This window comes from Haemorhous mexicanus, chromosome 1, assembly GCF_027477595.1.
Source record: "Haemorhous mexicanus isolate bHaeMex1 chromosome 1, bHaeMex1.pri, whole genome shotgun sequence".
NCBI lineage: Eukaryota > Metazoa > Chordata > Aves > Passeriformes > Fringillidae > Haemorhous > Haemorhous mexicanus.
In genome coordinates, this window is record NC_082341.1 from 6,538,899 (window position 1) to 6,563,799 (window position 24,901).

The following is a 24,901-nucleotide window of genomic DNA, read 5'->3' on the forward strand; positions in this document are numbered from 1 at the left end:
TGTATTCCCCAGAACTCTTGGTAAATTACTTATAAATTACATCCTGGCATTTTTGTGATGTTTTCCTATCCTACCTTTCCAGAGCTTGTAGCACAAACCAGCAGGAATAGGAGTAACAGCAATGGTAGTGTTGGCATAATTGTGTTTTCTAGTAGGAAAAACACTTTTTCAGACCCAGAGCATCTATCCCAGAAGAGCAATAAGCTGGGACTGATGACTGTGATGCCATCCAAATGATAATTTTATCATTTCCCCACATCCTTCTAATAAACTTGGTGCATATGTTTTCAGCACTCACTTCAGCAATTTCACATCTATTGTGAAAAACTGAGCTGTTTTTAAATGCATCACAATCTGGCTGTGCTCAAAACACCAAAACAGTGTTCAGTCCAGGAAGTACAAGATGTCTGGTGACAACACCACTTCTAAAATTTAGTAAGTTCTCAGCTAAAGGAAAACATCTCAGCAGTAACTTCTACAAAAGGAAAAAAAAAAGAAACAGCAGAGATAATAAATTCCTTAGAAGCATTTTCCACTTGGGCTTTTCTCATCTCTTCTTCCTTCTCTTTCTTCTTGCTTCTCTAAGGCTTTCAAATATATTGATTCACAAAACCTTGAGAAAGAGATAGAATTCACTGGAACATCACAAATCTCCTTTTTGTTTTCTTATAGTCCTCCTTTCTTTACTGCTTCTTCACTTCTCATGCAGAATTGGAACAGCTTAAATGATGTTAAAGTTAAAATGGGCATTGTAGGGCCTTCAGTTTAAATTAAAGTCTTAAAACAAGCCCTGAATGCATCACAAAGGGAATGTCAGCAAATGAAATAAGACAGAGATTGCTCAAAAAAAGTGATATGTTAGGGATAGCCAGTACCTGAAAAGTGAAATTTATACAACTGTCCCAACACTTGAAGAGTATAAGAGACTAAAAAATCAGAGCAGCACAACTGTACAGACATACAGGCCTGCACTGATTCAGTCAGAGGAGAGGAGAGGAGAGGAGAGGAGAGGAGAGGAGAGGAGAGGAGAGGAGAGGAGAGGAGAGGAGAGGAGAGGAGAGGAGAGGAGAGGAGAGGAGAGGAGAGGAGAGGAGAGGAGAGGAGAGGAGAGGAGAGGAGAGGAGAGGAGAGGAGAGGAGAGGAGAGGAGAGGAGAGGAGAGGAGAGGAGAGGAGAGGAGAGGAGAGGAGAGGAGAGGAGAGGAGAGGAGAGGAGAGGAGAGGAGAGGAGAGGAGAGGAGAGGAGAGGAGAGGAGAGGAGAGGAGAGGAGAGGAGAGGAGAGGAGAGGAGAGGAGAGGAGAGGAGAGGAGAGGAGAGGAGAGGAGAGGAGAGGAGAGGAGAGGAGAGGAGAGGAGAGGAGAGGAGAGGAGAGGAGAGGAGAGGAGAGGAGAGGAGAGGAGAGGAGAGGAGAGGAGAGGAGAGGAGAGGAGAGGAGAGGAGAGGAGAGGAGAGGAGAGGAGAGGAGAGGAGAGGAGAGGAGAGGAGAGGAGAGGAGAGGAGAGAAGAGAAGAGAAGAGAAGAGAAGAGAAGAGAAGAGAAGAGAAGAGAAGAGAAGAGAAGAGAAGAGAAGAGAAGAGAAGAGAAGAGAAGAGAAGAGAAGAGAAGAGAAGAGAAGAGAAGAGAAGAGAAGAGAAGAGAAGAGAAGAGAAGAGAAGAGAAGAGAAGAGAAGAGAAGGAGAACTCACTGGGTTAGGAACAGCTGGCACCAGTGCTCAGCTGTCCTTGCATGTCAACCCTACACAAACCAGTCACCCCAAAATGACCCATTGCTATGCCACAGTGGGTGAAATAAAGACATAAATATGCTATATTTATACTACATACATAAAATCAGAGACAGTGACCTGCAGCATCCTATTAGACCTGTGAGACAACACAGAAATGCTGACTGAAGAGAAAGTTGAACCACACCTTGAAAAGCCAAATAATGCTTGAGAAGCCTTTCCCATTCCTGACTCCAGCAGTTTCACCTATGACTGTCCCACTCTTCACTGATTAAAAATCAGCTGCAAGGAAGCAGCAACTTCCAGAGGAATGAAACATTCCCCATGAATCTCAAGGGCAAAGGAGGATTTGTGTGCCTCTCCTGCTCTTTGATGCTGTGATGGTGCAGAAGAACCTGAAATCTACATTGAGGTCACCTATAGGTGTTTGCATAAATATTGTTTTGTTTTGGCAGTGAAAGCAGGGTCTTGTAGCAGTGAGATGAATTGCTCATTGAACTCCAGCCCAAAGCTCACAAAATCCCAAGGACTAGCCAGGGTATCCATGGGAAGGACTTCAACTAATTATACAGCCACTGCCAGTCTGGTTACACCAAGGACACTGCACAGGACTCCATCCTGATGAACTAAACACAGGAGTGATGCCAAGAGGGAAAATTCCTACAGGATCAACCAACACTGCATTCTTAACACAAGTGGGATTGCTCCAGCCAGGGGAATACAATAGAAAGGGAGGAATCCTCTAGGTAGATGGGACTGCACTGAAATCCCCTCTACACAATCTTTTTGAATTGCAGCAATTCCCTTCATCTGTTTGTTCAACTCATTCTTAGCAAAATACAGTAAACCTTCAGGTCTTTAAAAAACAATACAAAGAGTTTAAAAAAAATGCCAAACCTGCACCAAAAAACCATAAAAACCAGAAAAAAACCCAAAAGCAAACTAACCCCCCCAAAAAACACCAAAAATCAAAACCAACCAAAAAACCCCCAAAAAACCCAAACAACACAAAACCCCCTAAAAAACAAAAACAAAACCCAAGCAAACAAATAGAAAAAACAAGCCACCAAACCAAAAAAACAAAAAAAAAAACCAAACCAGACCAAAACGCCACGGAAAATAAATCCAGAAAAAAACCCTCAAGATCTGTCTTAATTTTCTACCTTTACTTTTCCAAGAAATTAATGATTCAGAAGCATCATTAGTTGCAAACAAAGAATAAAGTCAAGTGCTTTGCATACTTTAATGTTATAATAACTGAACAACTGGCAAACCAGCTCTGGTAACTTCCCAAGATAAACCTTTCAGGAACCATCACCACCTTGTATGTAGATAAATATATAGATAGATAGATACAGATATAGATATAGATATAGATACAGATAAAGATTATATAGATATAGGTTGATATAGAGAGAAGAAATTTTCTAGGATTAGTTTCCAAATATGCCAGAAGAGATGGGAATACAGAGGAGAAAATATACATTGTCACACATGTGAGGTCTGGAAGAGAAAATCTTTCTGGTTTCTTTTTCCAGGTTTTGTTGTTGCTGTTGTTTGCTTTAATGAGGTCTGTTTTACATTTTTTGCACCCATATCACACTGAGCAATTTTGATGGCAAAAGAAATTTTACTGATTTTAAAGAGAGATGAAAGCACTGTGAGAAAGACTCTGCATCTTTTTGGGGTGGTACAGAGGCACCTTAACAATCTCCAAAGGTACAGAAGGGACAAAGAAAGAGACAATGGACATGTATAGGAAAACTGTATTGTTTTACTATTGACAATGATCTAGAAACCACACAGGTATTTCCCATTTATTGATGATTCTACCAATTTAACTGGCAAATTGGAAAAGGGATCCCCAGGATTCAGCTAAAGGGCTGCTGTGACTGTGGGAGCCACAATCCTATGATCCAAAGGATAGTGTGGAACAGCTTGGGTGGTGAAAAGTTCCCTGTTCATTCATTGTATGAGTGAAAACACCAAGAACTGTAAAGCTCAGAGCTGTTATTTTTAGGACTGAGTGAAAAATCTCAGTGGGTTGGCTGGGACCAACGCAGACATGAACTAGAGAAAGCTTTGAGTCTTTGTGCCTCGAGATGACAGAAGGGCTGGAAACCTGGGAGCTACAAGGCAGCAAGAAAATATTCCTGGAAAAGCCAACCCTGCCAGTCTGCACACACAATACCTGGCAGGAGAAAAAACAGTCTGAAACTTTTCACAGCAGCTCATGATAAAGGAAGAGACTGGAAAGGCTGTCAGCTGTGTCCCTGGGGATCTGCTTGAAAGCCAGAGACAGAGTGGGAAAGGGGCAACACCACTGCCACTCCTTACCCACTGTTTCCTTGGTCATTTATGCTTTAGGATCCCCTTATGAATCAGAGGACAGTGCTCAGGCACCTCCCAGCTGACACTTCATTTGCAGCCAGCATCTTTCCCTGTTCACTTCCTCAAAACACATTGAGCCTCAAACTGAGAGACTTCTGGAATCATGGAATCTCTTTCCATGATTCCAGAACTGGGTCAATCATAATGCTGTTTGTACCTTGTCAAGTAAATTGAAAGTGATCTAAAATAGTACCACAGATGACCAGAATTTGTTGCAGAGAACCATCAGGTCCCCAGATCTTGCCAAGGTTCATGCAGTGGCTTCAGTGCTTAGAGTAGAAAGCACTCTACCCAGTAGCTCTCATGTCACTAATCCTTAAATTCCACATCAAGAAACAAAGCAGAAGCTCAGTGTAATGCTCACAGAGCTCTGGATATATCCAGCAGCAGACTCTTGAATTTCTTGGTCTGCTCCAAAAGACTCCTTCATCCTTAGTCCCTCCCTCAGGTGCCTCTGTTCTCAGGGGCACATTTCTAACACAGGCCTAGGAGCTTTCTCCCACCTGGTGTAATTCTGGCTCTCAGAGTCAAGGTTGCCTAAAACAGCCTGTAAAAACCTACCCATGTTCCAGACTGAACACTTTTGTTATTATTACATATTTGTGGAAAAAACCCACTCCATCATCACCTGGCAGCTGGCAATAAAGGCTGGCAAATCTGACCCTCAGCTTATTTGCAAGCACGTCACTGGAGCAAAAAAAAAATAAATATTAAAACCTCTGTGTTAACAGACACAAACAGAAATTACTGCTCCAAGCCACATATTCCTTTAAACCAGGTAGGTTGTTTCCAGCCATAATAAAATACTTTCAGGGCAGAGGAGGGGAAGAAGAAACACTGAAATGGACTGAGTATGGCATTAGTAGACTTAGGTTTTATTCTAAACTCTGCTATCAGGCAACTGCACAGCCAGGAAAAACCCACATCATCTCATGAGAGCTTCAGGTGAAAATCTGTTGTCAGAGGGTACTGCACTGCAAGAGTCTCATGCTTAGACTAATCCCTTCTCTACTCCTATTAACCAGAAAGTTAATTAAAAATCTTAAAGAAAATGAAGACCCACAGCAGAACAAGTAGATTTTTACAGTGACCACAGGTTTCTGGCTTTCCTCCCTGTTTATTTGCTGCCTATATCCATTACAAAACTATGTGTTCAAAGGCAAACAGCAAAAATTCCTGTCTTGAGGAATTGCTCAGAGAGGGAGAAGTGCAGGGTGGAAAGCACCAACCCTCAACCCAAGAGACCAAACTTCCACTGGCCTCAGAAGCAAAACCCAGGCTCATTGCCAGCAAAACTGAACTTCTCAAGATATCTTTAAATCAATTTCTGAGAGGTTTTTTTCCTGCACACATTGCAAGATGTGACACAAGCTCCTGTGCCAAGCACAGCACTGACTAGGAAGGTCTTGCTGATCTTTGAATCAGAGCCCTCAACACCACCAGCTTAAATCAGCCCTTTAAATTCCCCCTGCCCCCTTCAGTCCTCTCTATTTACAGTCACCTGCTACAAAATTCACACATTTAAATGACATTAATTAATGAAATTTCACCAAAACATGGAGAGGATCCACTCAGGCTCATGGACAAAACTTTGGAGAAACTGGAAGCAGAGAGGGATGCTGCTGTCCCAGCCTTTACCCTCCCTGCCTGCACACACCTGCCACATCCCAGGCTGCACAAATCCAGCATGGGAGGGAATGTGTGGGGCACCAGCAGAGCCCAGAGCACTTTCTGCTGCTCAGCAGCTCCCTGTGCATCTCATCCTGTGTGCTTGTGAGCTACACAGCTCCATGTCAGCAGCAAGTTTTTACTGGGTTTTTGTGGTACCCTCCTTCATGACTGGGAAGCTCCATGTGTCTTCACAACCTTTCCTTGGCTGCTGGCACCAGGCCCTTCCCGATGTCACAGATGGTTTTGCTTTCTGCTGCAAGGGTACAAAAAGTGCAGCCATGCCTGGGGAGTGCTCAGAGCTCCCTGAGCTGGTCCACAGTGAAGAATGAAGCTGCCTCTTCAACAGTTTTAACTGCTCAGCTCCACTGTGTTAACAACACCAGCACAAAGCCACTTGCATTTCTCTAAGGGGTTGGCAAACCAGAGTCCTTTCTTTACAGCTCTGAGCCCACCAGGCTGCACCCACCAGTCCCACCTCACCCTTTTAAGTCTGCAAGTCTCCCCCTCCTATATTAGCATTATTAGTGTATTAATTAGGTTCTTAACCTCATTTACCTCCTTGGCTTTTGCATCATGCAAAAAGAACCAGGAAAGAAGAGCTGGAGGCTTCCTTAGGACAGCAAAGGGCTCCTCTAACCCTGCAGCCTTCAGTGAAGGAGCAGAAATTGCTTATAAATGACTCAGTTGGACATGGCTCCTTCCCCAAAGCACAGCAAATATCTGTGTCCAAGGCAGAGGATAAGAAACTTAAGGGAAACAAAGTGCCAGGTTTAGAGAGAAACACAAGTTCCTCACCATGAACTCATCACAGGATTTTTCCCTCAGAGTTTTTGCAAGAGGTGCACGTGCTGTGTGCTGCTGAGCCTTGCATCTGCTGCATGGACAAGAAAGTAATTTCTAAGAATTTCAGTGATGTCAGGCATTTTCTTTTTTTTAATGTGACCATAAAGTGGCAAAAGCTGTCAGCAGCACTGGCAGCAGCTTAACAAGAAATGTTGACGTTGCCTGGATACTGAGTCCTGCTCCAGCCTCAGATTTGCCTGCATGTCTGCACTTGACAGGAGTAACTCCTTGGGATTTTAGGTTTTCTTTAATATTTTGAGATCTGTGTAAGTATCTCTCCTTATTCAGATCCCTCCTTCTCTCTCCTCCCCCACTTCTCAGCTTTGTAAAATGCAAACTAATTCCTCAACCATAGTAAAGCCATAAATAAGAAGCTGCTAAATTTTTTTTTTCTAGCCTTTTTTTTTTTTTCCTAGCCTTTTTTTTTTTCCACCAGGTTAATCTTTTCAGTTATATAAACACTTTATAAAATAGCATGGCAAAAGTATATGAGAATCTTTTTATGTGATTAAGACTTGGCTCCTTCTTTCCCAAGGACAGTATTTCATGCCTTGCCTTTGCCACTGCTGAGATTTGCTCAGCTGTCTCTCTGTGACCTCCAAAGCAGAAGGCAGCAGGATTTAACATTGCTTCTCATGGAGAGCTTACAGTAAATCACTACTGGTGGATATCCATGGAGTCTTGGGAAAAAAGAGCATTATTAAGTACCTGCTAATTTTTTGTTACAGTGGATGGATTCCAGGTTTTCACGGATGGCATAAATCCAGCTACTCCAAAGGGAAGTGAACTTTTCCCAGTCTTTCTCTTTATTGCTGTTCTGCTCCCTCCCAATCTGATTTGTGCTTTAGTGTTTGGAGAAAAGAGTTCTGGATGTCATTTAATGAAGTACTGTAGTGTTTTATCATCCTTTATGGTAAAGAATTTGGAAGGACTTTTGGAGAGCTTCATGCAGAAACAGAAACAGGACCAAAGTTCATACACAAAAACCAGCTCTAAACTCCTCTTCCTGGCAGCTAGATGACAGAGAAGTAAAAAACATCCACTGCAGACAATTTTTCCAGTCTGGTCCCTGACATGGTTCCCAAGTGAGGAATGATGCAGTTATCCTGCTGCCCCACAGCAGCAGATTTCAGCACCCTGTGGGGTTATTTTCCAAAGGAAATGGTGTGCTGTTCAGATACTTTCTTTAGTGTCATTAGTTTTATTTATCTAATAATGTCACAGGATTTCCATAAGCAAGCAGGTCTTTCAACAGTGCCACCCCAAATCAGGTCCCTGTTGCTGCAGAGCCTTTCTGCACTGGGGAATGACTCAGTTTAGCCATGCTGGAGCAAAGGGTATACTCTCCTTCCTCTTCCAGTTCTTCATTAAAAAAAAACCAAACATACATTTTAACACTGAACATCATGACTGTATCTCTCAAAAGGGTTAATAAAGCTTGAATGCAACAAGAATAGGTACCACAATCTCATAACTCCTCCCAGCTGATGCCAAGCACAAAGCACTGTGAACATGTGAAGTTCATCTATTCAATGTAATCCTGTTTTCCCTCTCATTACAGTGGTAGAAGATGTGAGATTTTGGCCATTGTTGACTTTAACAGCTCTGTGGGGAGGAGAAGACACTTTCCTGCTCTAGGACTCTGAATTTCAAAATTTAAGCACTAAAGTAAAAAAAATTTACTCAGAAAAACTTGACAAAAAAACCTGATGGAAACTTTGAAGCAGAAACAAGCCCTAAAAAATATCTCTTCTTCTCAGCTTTAAAACTGGAATGGACAAAATGACAGGCAGAGGAAAAAAAGGTGGAGATGACTCAACAGACTCATTTTGTGGTGATGCCTTTTGCTGTTGCCTTCCCCAGTCTGATGTTCCTGGAACCATCAGAGCACTTGGATGTGTTTGAAGATGCAAAAGTCAGTGCATGGAGGCAGTGCCAGGAGGCTGCCACTGAACTTGTGCACAAGAAAAGCCTTCTCCCACTGCACACCTCTTCTTAAATACACAATGCAGCAAAGGAGTGCAAATGGTGGTGTGAGTCCTGGTAATCACACTCTCCAATTCTCTTTTCCAAGCACAGGTGAGGCTCCCAGCCCAGCCCAGCTGGATCCTCTCTGCTCTCTCTTGGCTAAACCAGAGCCAAACATGGCAAAGCCCTGGCACCACTGCTGTAGCTCTGTGCTCTGCTGGCACTCCTCCTTCCTGAGTTTGTAGCTGGGCTCTCCAGGGAAGCAGCTGCATGCACTGAATATGAGTTTCCCCTTCTGCAGCACAGATTTTTTACACATTCTGCTTTGTAAGCTCCTCCACTGACAACGTTCACTGTCTCCATAGCCCAGCTTTCCAAACAGAGGGGCTGTAGGGACTTCCTGTGATGGCCACTGTGGCTTCCAGCTGCTTCCAACAAAGCTCCAGACACTGCCTCAGAGCTCATCCCAAAATGGGTGACTTTAACAGCAGCATGACTTCTGGCCAGCCCTCAGCAGCGTTGACTTTAATGCCATTTAATTGCAGTGACATGTCTTTAATAACAAAACCCATGCCAAGAAACTGTGGCTGGAACAAGAGCTGACCTAAGGCCAGTTTCCAAAGGGTTTTCAATCCCCTCTTCTCTCACTTGTGGCTTTCTGGGTGCTGCACAACCTCTCCTGGGTCACTGAGGGACTCCAGCTCCACCTACAGCCACATTTAGTGAGGAGCCTTACCCCAAATGTCACCTCTGGAAAAGCCACGTGCTCCTCCAGCACCACTCTCTGAGGCTGGGGACAATCCCATGGGAGCCACCATCCTTGGGTGCCTGGTGGGGCTTTCTCCCTTAAAAAAATATCTGAGGTTTCAACTCTTTTCATCACCCCTGAGCTCTGTGGTTAAATGAAAGAGCAACACAGCACGGGGCAGAACCCCTCTGATGACACCTCCCTTGCACAAAGCTCCACACACCCCCCACCCCACCCAAAAATCAGGAGAGCCTTATCTTTCAGGATTTATTGACAGCATGGACATGTGTGACTGTTGCTACATGGAGATGTTCCATATAACATGCAGAAATAACACATCCTAATCTCCTTGTTTGCATTCTCATATTCCAGTATTTTTCACACATTCTTCACTCCAGTGGTCTGGATAATACCAAAGCATAAGTCCTCTTTTCTTAAACAAATTTCAAGGGACTGTGGCCCATCCCAAAGCAATCCCAAAGGAATGGCTATTTATTATATACATCAATGAAACTGAGAAAAATGTTAAATCTCAGCTTCTTCTTTGCTCTTTGTTTCTACAACAAACAGAGAAAAAGAAAAATGTTCTTAACATCTGCAACAAAGCCCAAATCTGTCACTCCACAGCCGTGGCTTTGACCATTTCTCTAAATGTAGATCATCTCTCCCTACCTGTCTTCCCTTGCCACTAGTAAGAATTTGCTGATGATCCTTCTATTTTTCTGCAGACTGGGCTTCTGATCCAACAAAATCTAGGCAGCTGTGCAAGTGGGTTTGCACTAGTCCCCACCATTTGTTTGAAAGATTTCTGTGAACACCAGCAAACAAACAAGATGTCAGATCAGCAATACTCCTCATTACTTACTATTTATCCCTTTGATTGTATCAGAAGGGTTTTCCTCTGGCTTTTAAGGACAAACCCCTACACTTAGATCCCCATGGAGGAAACTATTGCTTGTTGTTCACCACCTTCACAGGGGGAATGAGCAAATATTGCTGAAATTAGCCAAAATATTTCTGGTTTTCTGGTTTGGTTTGGTTTGGTTTGGTGGGTTTGGGTTTTTTGTTGGGTTTTTGTTTTGTTTTGGATTTTGTTTGTTTTTGTTTTGAGGTTGTTTTGTTTTGATTTGTTTTGTTTTGTTTTAAGGAGGTCTTTGTTTTTTTCTTCAGATCAACTGATTTAGATGGCTCAGCAAGAATTTACTATTCATTTCAGGCACCCAAATCTGGAAATTGTTCCACTGGTTCAGATCCCAGTGATAAAATCTTCCCCTGTGTCACTGTGAAAAAGCCAGAGGTAGTAAATGCAATGTCCTTAAATGCACACAACAGAGCAAAATCTGATCTTCATGGAGGTAGAAACACATTTTAACCAGCTTTGCTGCAAGAGGCAAGACTTTCTTCTAAAAGATGAAAAACCTCAGCTGACACACATTCATTTTTGAGTTCACTCTCCTGAACAAGTTTAGGCTGGTGCTGCCTTGCTGAGGACTCCTTTGCCAAGAGCTCATTTCCATGAGCTGGCTGCTTGCTCCTGCTGCCACTGGTGCTCCTCATCTTTCAGAAACCCTCCAAGGTGCACTGAACATGGCCAAACTCACCCTTCTCTGCCACACACATGGAGGCAGCACTACTACAGATGCTAAACACAGAATAAATCCCACAGGCACTCTTTGCCACCTGTAGCTGCTCTTGCTCCTGTATTAAGCATTAGCTCACATGAAATTCTTTCACCTTCCCTCCAGAAAGTCTTGACCTTTGTGGAGTTTAGGTGTGCAGCTCTATTTTGCATGGATTAAAGGCAGTCTTGGCCTCTGGATGCTCAGTGCTCTGGGGCATGTCAGTGTGAAAGAGGAATTGAAGCAAAGGCTTCAGTGCAAACAGCTTCATCTGTTGGAGCTACAGCTCAGGTTGCCAAGTGCAGCTCTCTCACCATTAAACAGTTTCATGGAAAGGCTGTGAACATGAAGAGCTGTGGAAACCTTATACTGAGGTTAAGCAAACAAATCTGACACCAGACCTTCTGCCCAGCTCAGGCAGGCAATGAAGCAGATACATTCACAGTGACCCTGAAATGAAATGCTCTGGACTCCCAAATAACTGTGTGTTGAAGAATATTTGATTAATGGCTTACCTCCACACGTGTTCCTCAGCCAAAATTTAATTGCATGCATTTATCAACACAATTAAATGTCTACCTTGATATGGAGTGTCATATCCTGACCTGAGGGCAATATCAAACTCTCCTGGGATGAGGAGAAGTAGATTTCCTGAACAACTGCTGAATTTCCAGTTTGGAGGGAGGGACTCTTTTAGTCTCTGATGTTTTAATTGGTTTAGGAAAAAAAAAAAAAAAAAAGAAAAGCAACAAAAGAAAATGACAGAAAGACTAGTCAAAGGTTCTTAGCTCAAAAGCTCACAGCCAAAGGATTTCCAGGCAGGCAGGGCAATGCCAGGCTCTCCACACAAGAAGGAGAAGCAGTGGGATGCCCACAGGAGGGCACCTGGGGTTCACAGTGCTGGAGGAGCTGCCAGGGAGGTGCAGTCTGGGCTGGCACAGTGTGGCACTGATTGGCACAGCTGCTCTTGTCACCACAGCCCTGTGTCACACACCCACACAGGGCTCCCAACCCTGCTCTCACCCACATTTGGGGCTCAGAGGGCTGTAAACAGCAGGAGATGCTGCAAGAGGCAAACTACAAAGAAACCCACCCCAGCTGCCAACAGATAAAGTGTGCTTACAGGAAACCCAAGGCAAGCTTCAAAATAATTGAGCTAAAGAACTGAGGTGCTTTGATGGTTGATCATCAAAGGCTCTGAGTGCTTGTTTCACATATCAACTACACACATTAATATTTTCATCATCTAAGACAAGAGGGTTTTTTTAAGATACAGAAGAATGTTCAAATATTCTGTGAACTGCAAAAGAAAAGGGCACATCAGAAAGTTTATATAGAAAAAAAATCCAAAACAACAACAAATAAAAACCAAACAATCTGCAACCATTTGGGGTTTTTTTGTTTGGTTTTTTTTTTTTTGTGTGGTTTTTTTGTTGTTTTTTTGTTTTGTTTTGTTTTAAAACTAAAATAAGAAAACTTGGATTTCATTAACACTTGGAGCCCTTTCTAGAACCAGCCTTCCCTGGTGGGAAGGTGGTTGAGTCTACTGATCCATCTTAGAGATCCCAGGCACAGGGACATTTGTAAGCTCTCTGCTGGCTTTGGGTTTGTCATTCAGCAGTCACCACTGCTGGTTTTAGGACAGTCATAAATCAGTTAATTTCTGCCATTTGGATCTTTCAGTAATGCTCTGAAGATGCACAGGTTTAGCTGTCCAGCTGGATAATAAAGTCTAATACCAAGCAGACCAAAGGGGCAGCACTGTGTGAGAACAGCAATTACAGATTATTGCCAGAGATGGATAATCAGAGATTACTGACTAAAATCTTCCCTTCAGAAAGTTTTCTATTCAGGGCATTGCTCTCAAGATCACACTCACTACAACATTTTTGCTAACTCCAGCTTCACACTGTACTCCCATGAATCCTCATCTCCCTGCCCCATCCTTTGCTCTTTTTTTGTGGAGCATCCCCACACACGCACTCAGCAGCACAAACCATTTCATACAACAGTGGTGCAGCACAGATAGGGCAAAGCACAAAATGGTGCAAAATTTGGGGAGCATGGACCTCTGGCTAACATGCATGTGAGTGCCTGTGAGTAACAAAATTGCTTTTATAAATCTGATTTGGGTCCTTTGCACGGTGTTGTCCTTCATTCAGAATGTCCCACACTGTGCCAGGCAAGCTTGTCAGAAGTTCTGATGGATTAGCAATCAAATTTATTGAAAGGTTCAGATGGATGGGAACAGTTCATAGATCACTGTCCAAAACTTAGACCCAAGACCTGTTTTCTGCCATGAGTAGAAGACTTTGCCTGTCATTTTAAACCAGGAACATGACTTTGAGCCTTCTCCAGCTGATGTGTTTATTATTCTACTCACAATAAACCTCAAATCAATTAACTCACTGGGCTAGAAAATCCTGACCTAATTAATTTTAAAAAGTGGCATCTCTGTTGTACTTGGCTTTGACAAAGGAAACATGAGCTCACTTTGGTCAAAGAGAAAGCAGCATGGAAAGATTCAGCTGCACTACACAGATTCAGGAGAACAGGAATGACATCAGTGACCTAGGTTGGAATGACACCATTTCCACAGCAGTTTCACCTCTGTCAAACTACAAGGACAAAAGACTTCTTCCTAGATCTCCTAATTCACACTGATATTTATTTGACTTACTATGGCAATGGGGAAAAAAATCCTCAACCTGACACCATGCAGAGAGCTTTATACTTTTAACTCTGCTTTGCCAGATTTCCTTCTCCCAACACCAACCAACCTGCTTCTAAATTTGCTGTCCAGATCAGATGGGCTAATGCCAACTCCACTGTCAGGTGATCACTACACAGCCTGAAGGTGTTCCAGTCTCTGAGTGAATCCAAATCCATGATCCAGGTTCTCCTTGCCCTGTTTGTGACTCTGCCAGTGACTGCTGGAAGTGAGGAGTTGCTAAAGCAGCTGCTGGAAGCTCATGTGATGGTTAATAGCAGCTCAGCTGGGACACTGCAGTGCCTGCCCATGGTTATTTCCCACACAAGTGGGGATGTTACCTTCAGCTGGCTTTGTGGTCAATGGGAAAATGTACATGTGGAAGCAGCAAACAAATCTAGAACACCTTGCAGGCAATTAGCAGAGTCTGTGTGAAGTCTATAAAACCCCATCAGTCAAATCACTGGCTATCAGCAGAGCTCTCCTTCAAGAGGTTTTCACAGCCCCAGAGGCTGAGAAAGCAAAGGCTCATTTCCACAAAGCCCATCAGCTGAGACATGACAGTGATCAGCCCCTTGCCCTATTGACTCTCACAATGCACAGCAATTCTCCATCATTTTTATGGGCTTGTTTTATTTTTAAAATCAGACCAAGCTCAGTCATAACTCACACTGACCCAAGGGGGGCTACATAAGAGCTGGCCTGAGCCTGGGGTTTTGTATTTTATCTACTCTGTTACACACACTGTATTCCTCAATCCATGCCTTTCTCTGCCTCATTACATATTTTTCCAGATCAGAAAACTGATTGAGTCAACATTTTTCATGTTTATTCAGCCCATTTCTGAGGCATTTTCCAAGCACTTTATCTAAGAAGCTGATAACCCATGATATCTGTAAAACTTGGATCTGATACCTGAAGTCATTATAACTCCTCCAGACTCCAAACAGATAGCAAACAATCTTGGATGCACAATGCTTTTTCAGTGGAATTAGGACAAGCATTCACTTAGAATCAGGAAAAGCAATGCACTTTTCAATGGGTGAACAAACCTACTTAAATAAATAGGATTTCTCCAGCACTTAAGAACAAATACTTGCTTAAGGATCAAATTCTGAAATGATTGATCAAAATGGAAAATGGACTCACAAACAGAATTGAAGCTCTGCTCCTACATATATTCTCAGATTTGTAAAATACAGATAGCTAAATCTAAACAGCCCACAACCACAAACATTTCTCCCACAATTTATTTCCAAATGATTTCCTGTGATTAAGACAGCAAAGCACTCTCTTTGGCTTTACTATTGCTTACATTGCTGCCTGTGTGGAAAAGCCACCTGCACATCAGCAATGCCCTTCAGACAACTTTTATCAAAAGACACAAAGAAGAGCAGCAGTTCATCAGCCTTTGGAGATGTTCAAACTGCAGTTTCTATTTGCCCTTCATGCCAGCAGCAGTCTCTAAGAGACCAAATATAAAACTAAGGTCTTGTCCATACAGCACAAGAAACAATAGTTTGGTTATTATTAAAAAGTTTGATTATTTGCAGTGTGTTCCACAGCTGAAACCCCAGGAAAGAGATAAAAAATGGGAATGAATGCAGTCACAGGAGGTAAAGGACTGAATCTTTTTCTTTTTTATTTTAATGACTGCATATAAATCATCAGAAATTTGAAGACAACCTGAAAAATCCTTCTTGCCTAGACAGAGAGGGGAGGAATACAGAAGCATACTGGAGGTATTCCCCCATGCAAACAAGACTGACCACGAGAAACTAAGGTGAAAAGGGAAGCACATAGAAAGATATCTCCAAATAAACTAAGAACAATCACCACAGGCACATTTTAGCCAGACAAATCATCTGCTGCTGACAGCAGACATCAGTAACTGGCAGCAGAAATGGTGCAGAACGTGGCTGCTCTTTGGCCATGAGTGCAGCACCAGCTTAGCTGCAGCAGTGCTGACACATTTTGTCTGCAAAAAGTCATTTTTCTGGCGTAGATGAGACCAAAATGAACAGTGCTGGTCCCCTTGTCTGCCTCTGAGGGCAAAGCAGGCTTGAAAAAGGATGATCAGATGTCCTTGCACACCAGTACTGGAGAATAAAGCAAGACAAACAGCTTTTCTCCTTTTCCAGGTTTTATGGGCTGACTGTGGAAGAGTCCACATCATCCCCCCCAAGGTGGACCTGGACCAAGCAGCCCTGTCCTTGCCCCCCTTGTCCTGCAGAGTGGTCACAGCCACAAATCAAAGCTGCCTCCTGCCCTTTCCCTCTGCATCTGGGGCACACTGAACAGAGGAGAACTGGAAATGGCCTCAGTGTTCAGGGTCCTGGTGCAGGCTGGAACTGATGGATCATTGCAGTTGTGGTCCAAAGGCTGGGAGGCTCCCAGACTCGGGGAGGAATGCATTGATTTAGCAAAAAATTCCAAATGTAGATTGCAGCAGCTGGCATGAGGAGGGACACACATTGTATGGTGCCATTCTGCAGGAAAACATTCCTGAAGAGTAATGGTGGGAAATAGCTTTAGGAAAAGGAAGGTGGAATGTCTGTGCCCAGCAGCCAACCCTCCACAACAGCCTGTCCTGGGCTAAGCTCACTTCTCTGCAAGCTGTCACCCAAATACCACAAACATGGAGTAAAGTCTTGGGAGGCAATGAACTTCAGCTGAATGCTTGAAGAAAAAATTTAGCAGAGATCAGCCTCAATCCAAAGGTCTTCAAGGCATCAGAGCTCACTCTGGAGCAGGGTGGCAGGGTTTCCCCAATTCCTTCCATGGGTTACTGCAAATGAGAGCTACTTGCTCCATCTATGGGTAAAAATTAGTACAGCCATAGGCTTTTCTCACAGAGGGCATCAGCTAACCACGAGATGTTCTACAAGAAAATAAATTATTAGAATGGATAAGGTATTTACCTGGACAACCATTCTGCCTTGCTACTCACAGTCTTTTGAAAGAAATACCATCTGGACCATTATTATGGGAGCACCAGGAGTCCTCCTTATGGATTGCTTCAGGCACCACAGTTAATTGTATTGAATACCAGAAGGAGAAAAAAGTATGAAGAGGAAGCAGAACACTAAAACTTTATATTGAAAAACATTTCCTTTCTCAAGTGCAGTGAAAATTCACTGTGATCCAAATCTGACCACCAGCATCAAGATGTTTCAAAGCTGTGTAATTTTCAATTCAAGGTTCAATAAGGAATTTTTAATTCTGAGCTAAATTTATCTTTTGATCCCATACACCTCAACCCAAAGCTTTAGGTCAGTGGAAACCTTTTAATCGATTTCCTTTACTGGTAAAACTGAAAACATCATTATTGGGCCATGAGTATTGCTGTTTCTTCAACCAATTGTTTCAGAAGGGGAAGCAGCACTGGAAAATTCTCTGATGTCCTTTAAATGAGGCCCTCAGACCCATCAAAAAAGGTACATTTTAATGACTAAAATTTCATACAACCATCTACTTCTAATAAAATATTCAGGGTACTTGATTTTAGCCTATCTGCAGGGGTAGCTCCCTGATTGCCACTTGGTGAAATAAACCTGTTCTCATTTATTTGTGCATGTTTTGGCTCATGCAAGCAAAGTGACATCTGCATTGTGCTTCTTCCCAGTGCAGGTCCTGCTCATGTGCTCACTTTGGATCACCTCAGTTTGCTTTACTGAGATGTGTCACTGCCTTCTGTTGGCATTAAGCTCACAAAAGTGACACACATGGCAAGTGCCTTCCCACTGCAGCCAGGGCTCAACCATGTCTTGGAGCAGCAGGTCCCAACTTGTGCCTCACGAGAGCAGTTCCTGCAGTTTTGAGCTAAAACAAACTGGGAAGCAGTTCCACAATGCCAATTTTAAAATCACGTTTCACAGCCCCTCAAACTTCAGCTTGTTCTCTTCACTCACACTTTCCCCAGATTTTTCACAGAAAATCTGTGAAATCAGTGTGAGCTCTGTAGAAGCCTACTGCAAGCTACAGGTCACACTAATGCACTCACATCCAATTAAAATGTAATTAATTTAATGCTCCATGGCTGCTCATGTGGCCACACTGCTGCTGGTGGTACTGAGCTGTACATCCTCAATTGTGCAGGATATTTTCCCAGTCTTAAATATGTTATTCCAGAAGTGCTACCACGGCTGCTGAGGGGCTCAGCCTTGCCCAGCAGTGGGTCCTTCTTGGAGCCATCTGGCACTGGCTCTGTTGGACATGGGAGAAGCTTCCAGAAGCCGCTCCTGTAGTGCCCCCACCACCAAAACCTGCCCACACAAATCCAGTGGAGTTACCAACATTATTCTCCTACTGAATCCAAACCACAGCACTGCACCAGCCACTAGAAGGAAAATTAACTCTATCCCAGCCAAAACCAGGGTGGAATCCATCTCTTATTCTCTACTTTGATGTCACATCCAACTCCAACATTTTCCACTGCATCCAAATAAATCACAACCACCTTTCCTGTCCTTTGGTGTACACACACAGTGCTGGATTGTTGCAGGCTGAAGCCAGCTCTGGGTCCAGGTGCTGGAGCCAATCTCCACTTGCAGAAAGCACCTGGCTCTGGGAGGTGCAAGGTGAGCAGCTCTGAGGGGATGCATTTACCATGCATCACAGTACAGGGAACAGCACTAGAAACCCCTCTGCACCCCCTCAAAGCCAGGCTTAATTCACCCCCCACCCATATGCAGTTTTCAGCTGTCAGTCTAACAGTGCTGCTGCAAAGAAATTCTCAGACAAAAAAAAAAAAGGAAATGAAAAATTAAATAAATTTGATGATTACATTGCAGAGCACTTGCACAGAAACCCAGCAAGCCAAGAGCTGTCTTGGATTTTTCTGCAGGGAACTTCTCAAAGTTGAGGGGCTGCACCAGTGGCCAAGCACACACCTCAGCCAAAAATGTCACAGCAGAGCCTCTCCCAGAGGGGCCTGAGGTGGATTTTTTGCAAAGGTGGGAGGCTGAATGTGAAGCCCTGAGCAGCTGAATGTGAAGTCCCAACCAGCAGTTTAGTGCTGCTCTTTATGAACTACCTGAAGTGGCTGGCAGCCAAGCACATGTTGTGGGAAGGCAGTTTTTTCTTTTGTCAGATCAGAGCTGTGGGGTTATGACCAGATACTGAACTGGGGTTACCAAAGGGAAGAGGCACAAAGATGGGCTCTGGATAGTGCCAGAACCAATGATAAAATCCTGAAGATGAGCAAAACCTTTAAACTGCCAGCCTGAAGTGGAAAATATTTTAGGTTTCACATCTGCAAATCACTTTCTGTTTTACCATTGTCCTACCCTAGCCCTTCCTAAACTGTGTGTATTCAAAAGGCAAAATAACTTAGCTGGGAAAAGAGCAACTACATGGGAAAGCAAGTGCTGCAAATACCACACATAGTCTTTAAAATGAAAACAAGCTAGGAAGAAGTTGCTTCCAAGAAAAACAAGGAATATGCAGAGTAACAGGTTAGTCTATGTTTTGAACAATGTGTGGGAGGAGGAAGTGGAGGGAAGATGGGGTATGTTATTTAAAACAAGGACTGCACCTACCTTCCCCCACATACTGCTCATGATGACAGGAAAGGAGTGCAGCACAGACTCCTTCCAGATAAAGTGGGGGACAAAACCAAACCCCAGGTCCCTGTGAACTTTTATCTGCTTTTTTTTTAAATTGCTGATTGCCTGGATAAAACACAGATTTGCTATAAACCCAAAGGGAAGACTCCAGTACAGAGTTTCCCAGAAGAGCCACAGCTGGGAGGGACATCTGCAGATCCCTGGTCTGATCCCTGCTCAAAGCAACTTTAAACTGGGCTGCTCAGAGCCTGGTCCAGTCAGTTTATCAAAATCTGCCAGGGCAACAATTTCACAGCCCCTCTGGAGCCCTGCTGCCACACCAGCCCCTGCAAGAACGTTTCCCCTACACATTCCTGGCACTTCCCTCCTGACTCCTGCACTTTCTCTGGGCATCCCTGAAGGGGCTGGCACTGTCTTGTCCTAACCCCTTTAGGAATCTGAAGACAGCACAAAATTCTTCTCCTCCTTTTTTCCCCTCCCCCTACACCACTGGGGCATTGCAGCCCCAGTGCAATGGCCTTTGCTGGACCAGTATGTCCCCATCTTTCTTGTACTGGGGAGCCCACAGCTGGACCCAGCACTGCTGATGTGCCTCACTGGTGCCAAGCAGAGGGGGAGGATGACCTCCCTCGACCTGCTGGTGATCCTCAGAGTGCAGCCCAACACAGAGTTAATTTTAATTTTAGTGCAATTAATGCAGCACCAGCAGGGATGCAAAGGCAGGCAAACACTGCAAGTCCAGCTGATCTCAATGCACTCACTTTCTGAGAACTGATAAAACAGCCTGAGCCCCATTCACTTCTAACACAGGCACCCCAAATGGGATTTTAATCACATAGGTTGTGACAATCTTGAGCAGTGAAGCATTTAAGCACCTTTAGAAATGTGCAGCCACGTGATGTTTTAGCTTTTCTCAGAGCTCTTCAGCACAGCACCTCTGCAAAAGCCTGAGGTATCTGGTCTGAGGAGTGTCTGAGAAGTCTCATCTGCCAGGAAATGCTGTTCAAGCCACAGAGAACCTCTTTTGGGTAGCACATAACCAATTAACTTACTCTTCTGAAGTACATAAGGTTACTCTATTTGCAAAGTAGCAGAATGCAAAAGTATTGCTTGTAAAAATATAATAATACAGCAGAAATGCTAACACATACTTTTCCAGAAGTAAGTCCTTAAAGGGTTTTGCTAAATAAAATCCTATCAGAGTTAATTAAGTAGAGTAAACTCTAAGAGTTTAATTCATTGCTGCCCCTGTTTATCACATTCTGGATAAAATCCACTTTAATGTGGTGGTGAAGGGTAGGTATCTGCATTAGAGTCACTGTAAGAGAGCTAAATGCTGTGAAAGCATGATAATAAATGTCCTGTTTTGGAAAAAGCTGTGGGAAGAGAAGAGTTATCAATTTAAACACCAATTAAAATCAGCACACCCTTTCCAAGAGGCTCTCTCTTGCCTTAAGAACAAAAGACCACGAGCACCCAAGCCCAGTGCAATTCCTGCAAGGCTCCCAGAGCAGCAGGGTCATGGATATTTTCTGTGAGCTCAAATATAGCATGGCCCCTTTCCAAGCCTGCTCCTGAGGCAGTGATGTGACCTTATCAAAAGGATTTTGCTGACTCCTGGAAGATTCCTTTATTTAATATTCTGTTGTACCTAGCTAGGACTTCAATAGTGCTGGCTGCTTAGATGAGCTGATTACAAGGTCCCAGGATGGCTTTGCTCTGCAGCCTAAATTGCTGCTATTCATGCAGCAGAGAGCCCTTCTCTGCACAGCCCATCAGCAGAACACTGCCAGAATTGAAAGGCCATATTTGAACCTCTGTGGAATAGCAAGAAGAGCTTCAATGGATTTTAAATATTGTGAAGTTTGAACAAGAGGGGAGCATAAAAAGCATACTTGAACTTCAAGCAGGGATGAACAAATGCCCTTGAATAGATGTTTAGAGCCTTCTCTGAGTCCTTCAGAAACAATGACTCCTACTTTCAATCTCCTGATGGTGTTTTAGAGAGAAGCAAGGAGTGGAAAAGAAACCATTTCAATTAACCTTCAGCAGCACTTCTGATAAACCAAGAGAAAAATCCTGCATGGCTTTGATTGCTGTGTTCTTGTGGACAAGTCATTATGAAATAACTTGTTCTGATTAAAGCCAATGATTTTAACATAAATTCTCATAAAGAAAAATGAGAAGGTCCCTCTCTATTTAAAATCACTGAAAATTATAAATACATTGCAGGAAACACATAGCCAAACACAGGTATGCATGACCAATTCTCTACCTACATTGTCACTGAAGATTTGCCAACAATTTTTCATTATTTCTTCTGTTAACAGACAGAAAACTCACTGTGGTCTCACAATCCAGCAACATATTATTCCTCTCTTTCCCCTTTAACTCTGCTCCTTTCCCACAGCCACCAAACCCTCAGGCAGACCAGGTTTGGTTTGTTGACCAGCACTGGGAAACTTTGTTCAGTAAGAAAGTTTTAAAATTGAACACATTCTCAATCCTGCTCATTTCTGAGTTCTAGCAGTGTGTTAATAGCACCCAGGCTGCTGAAGAGCTGAAATCTTTGCCCAGTATAAAGCTGTATATAGTAACTGCTCTGAGCCAAGGGGGTTTGCTATGCCTTTCATAGTCTTGCAGAGGAGCTCAAATATCACCTTAATGGTCATTTGACTGGAAACAAATTAAATTTATTTCCATCCAGCAAAGGGTGCCTGCCCCTCCTACAATAGGGCAAATAAATACCAATTAAAGAACACAGCTGAAATTCCCTTTGGAGTCTTCAGAACCTTTAACTCCTGAGTGACATCATGTCAGTGCCCACCTCCACCACACATCCCATGAACATCTCCAGCTGTTGGCACTGACATCCAACCAGCCTCGCTGAAACCACCCAGAAAACTCCCACTAACGAGGACAAAGGATTTCCAAACAAAGCACAGGAGTGTGATTTCCATGCTCAGCCCTGTGGAGGCACCCCTGAGGTGTCCATGGCCCTGCAGAAGTCACACCTAAAGGCCAGCACGTCAGAAACCCACAAGACATGGTCAGGGAAAGAGATAATGAACAATTAGCACATGCCTCATCTGCACTTACTTCACTACCGCAGGTAAAGAATGGGCCAAGCCCAGAGGTACCGTGTATCTTCCTGAAATAACATGAGCAATTTCTTACTTTTTCTTGATCTGGAGAAAAACTTGATGCCCCCAGGAGAGGTAGACGGGTTAGAATTGGGGGAAGACTCTTTGGAGGAGGACCTGAAGATGCCACTGAAGCTCATTCGGCGTGGGGAGCGTGGGGGAGACTCCTGGTAGGGGAAGGGGAACACTGTTTTGGGTGAGCCAGGGCTGTGCTTGGATCTCACAGGGGCAGAAACGGGGCTGGAAGGTCGGTTCTGGAGCCCCTTGGAGAAAAGGCCTTTGGAAGGACTGCCGGCCGAGTAGCTTTCATCCACCTGAGGAGGAGACAAGAAGGAAGAAAAAAAGAACACTTTCCATTAATTCAGTTCAGTTCAGGCTTCCAGGATCTCTGAACTTGTCTCAACAAGAGCCAACTCCTGTTTGTGGGGGTGGATTAGCCAGAGCTCACCTTCCCCAGCACCTGCCTCACTGACACCCAGGTGTGTGTGTGTGCCACTCTCTGGCCTCATGCTGCCCCTTGCTCCTAAAGACACCCTGAATTCCACAAAACCATTTCAAGGTGTGCACACATTTTATTATCACACATATAATGCAGGAATCTGTCTACTGCTTTTATCTGTCACAAACCCCTTTTACTTCCTCAGACAAGTGAAAGGTGCCTGGCAACGAATTTACTTAAGGCAATGAATGATTGTGGTTAAGGCAACATGGTGCCCCAAAGTCTTCCCCATGGATTTAAGCATCCACCCACAGCTCTTACATCTCCATCCCATGATGTGACTCAGCACAGCACACAAGCCCCCAAGTGCCTGACAGGGCTCCAAGATGCTTGCCACAGCCACAGCTGTGGGATTGCAACTCCTATCCCAAAAACAGAGGAGCCATTTAGAGTGATGATGCTCCTGCTAATTACCTGAGCTGGGCTATGACCTTTCTAACAGCTGGATCCCTTCTGGGACCTGTGCTGCCTTTCCAGCAGTGTCAATATCTGTGCACAGCACAGCTCTGCACTGTGCAGGCTCACCAGTGAGGGGGAAAAAAGAACCCAGAAAAACAAACAAACAAAAAAAAAAGGAACTAAGATTAAATTCTCCTCCCTATACAATTAACAGAAGCTGACCCAAGATCTCTGTGGGATTTGCACGTGCCTGGGCTATATGGAGAGTTTATTTCCTTCTGGAAGCACAAAGTAGTTCTGTGGGTATAAGGCTGCTGTTTTAGCTGGGGGCATTTCTCATGAATGAAGGGCTCTGTTCCTGGCAGAAGGCAGCAGTGGGCTCCAGGTCACCAGGGAATGCTTAAGCCAAGGCCAAGGTGGATGTGGCCACAGCCCCCTGCATGCCTGCTCCTCCCTGCCCAGTTACTCAACACAAACCAGGAGGGGTGGAGCAGGCCTTGAAGATGCCTCCTGATGTGTGTCAGTCCAGTTAGGTAAAGGCATTGCTGCCATGGGAGTCATTTTAGGGAAAAAAAACATCTTTCATTAGGATGATTGAGATGAAAGGAAACCTCACAGGCACATATGCTGTCCTTTGGGTTGGTGAAGGGCTTGTCTGTATGAACCCAACTAAAATGGTCAGCAAAGTTTAAAACCCGTGCAAATAACTCTCTTTTCAAAATAATGTTTATTCACAGCTCCAAAACAGGTGTAGAAATATGCACAAGCAGCATAATGGCCAAATAGCTGCTCCCTCCATAACCCAGGGTCCCCCTTCTTGCAGACCTTTCTGTGTCCTGCACACACACTTTGGACCAGCTCCTCTTTCCACTTGGGATGGGACAGAGCTGGAGCAGGTCCTGATGTGTGGATCTGCAGAAAGTCCTGCAGAGATTACAATCTCCCTTTTGGGAAGGTTTCTAACCCAAAGGGCAAGTGGCACCTCGTCTGAGAGATGGACACAAACAGTGTGGGTCACTGGGAGGGGGACAGACTTGTGCCAGCACAGCCCTGGTTAGATGATGAATTCTGCTCTGTGTTCCTCTGCACAGCACAGAGGTGTCTGACAAGAGACAGAACAACTTTTTTTATAACTGCATTCCTGTTTTTGACAGTGTAGGCAAAAATGTCTCAAACATATACCTGTTCTTTACAGATGAATTAGGGGAGCAGTTGCCCTCAAGGGGAAGTTTTTGAAAAAGATAAATCAATTCTAACTGAAGAAATAGCAACTACCAAAAGCAACAACAGTCTCTGGACAGTCTCCACAAGAGAAGGAAAAAGCAGTGTTTCATGCTTAATGCAGTTGCCTGAGGCTCAGGTTTACTCCTAGCTCTGCCATGGATTCTATGTGCAATCTTGAAAACTCATTCCAAACTACAAATCTATTCTGCCATGAGGACTGTATCTCCTTTATTCCCACTCTAAATCCTCCAGCATTCAGACTGTCTCCCAGTGAGTATTTATCAAGAATAATAGGGCACAGTCCCTCAACTGAGACCAGGAATAATAACCACACTATAGGAAATTAATAAACAAATTGCACTTTTGTCATGGGTAAAACAGTCCCAAAGTGATAGC

At 43.9% G+C, this 24,901-nt stretch overlaps 1 protein-coding gene across 4 annotated transcripts in view; it reads right to left on the reverse strand.

Annotated features, from left to right (window-relative positions):
- Positions 1-24,901, reverse strand: part of PRKAG2 (protein kinase AMP-activated non-catalytic subunit gamma 2) — a 214,294-nt gene that overhangs the window by 113,893 nt on the left and 75,500 nt on the right. For 3 of the 4 annotated variants that reach the window (XM_059839248.1, XM_059839266.1, XM_059839257.1), the window contains one exon: positions 22,418-22,697. In XM_059839248.1, coding sequence (XP_059695231.1) covers positions 22,418-22,697 — 280 coding nt within the window. Of the gene's footprint in view, positions 1-22,339; positions 22,698-24,901 lie in introns of those variants that run through there. The other variant, XM_059839284.1, reaches the window with a different exon arrangement.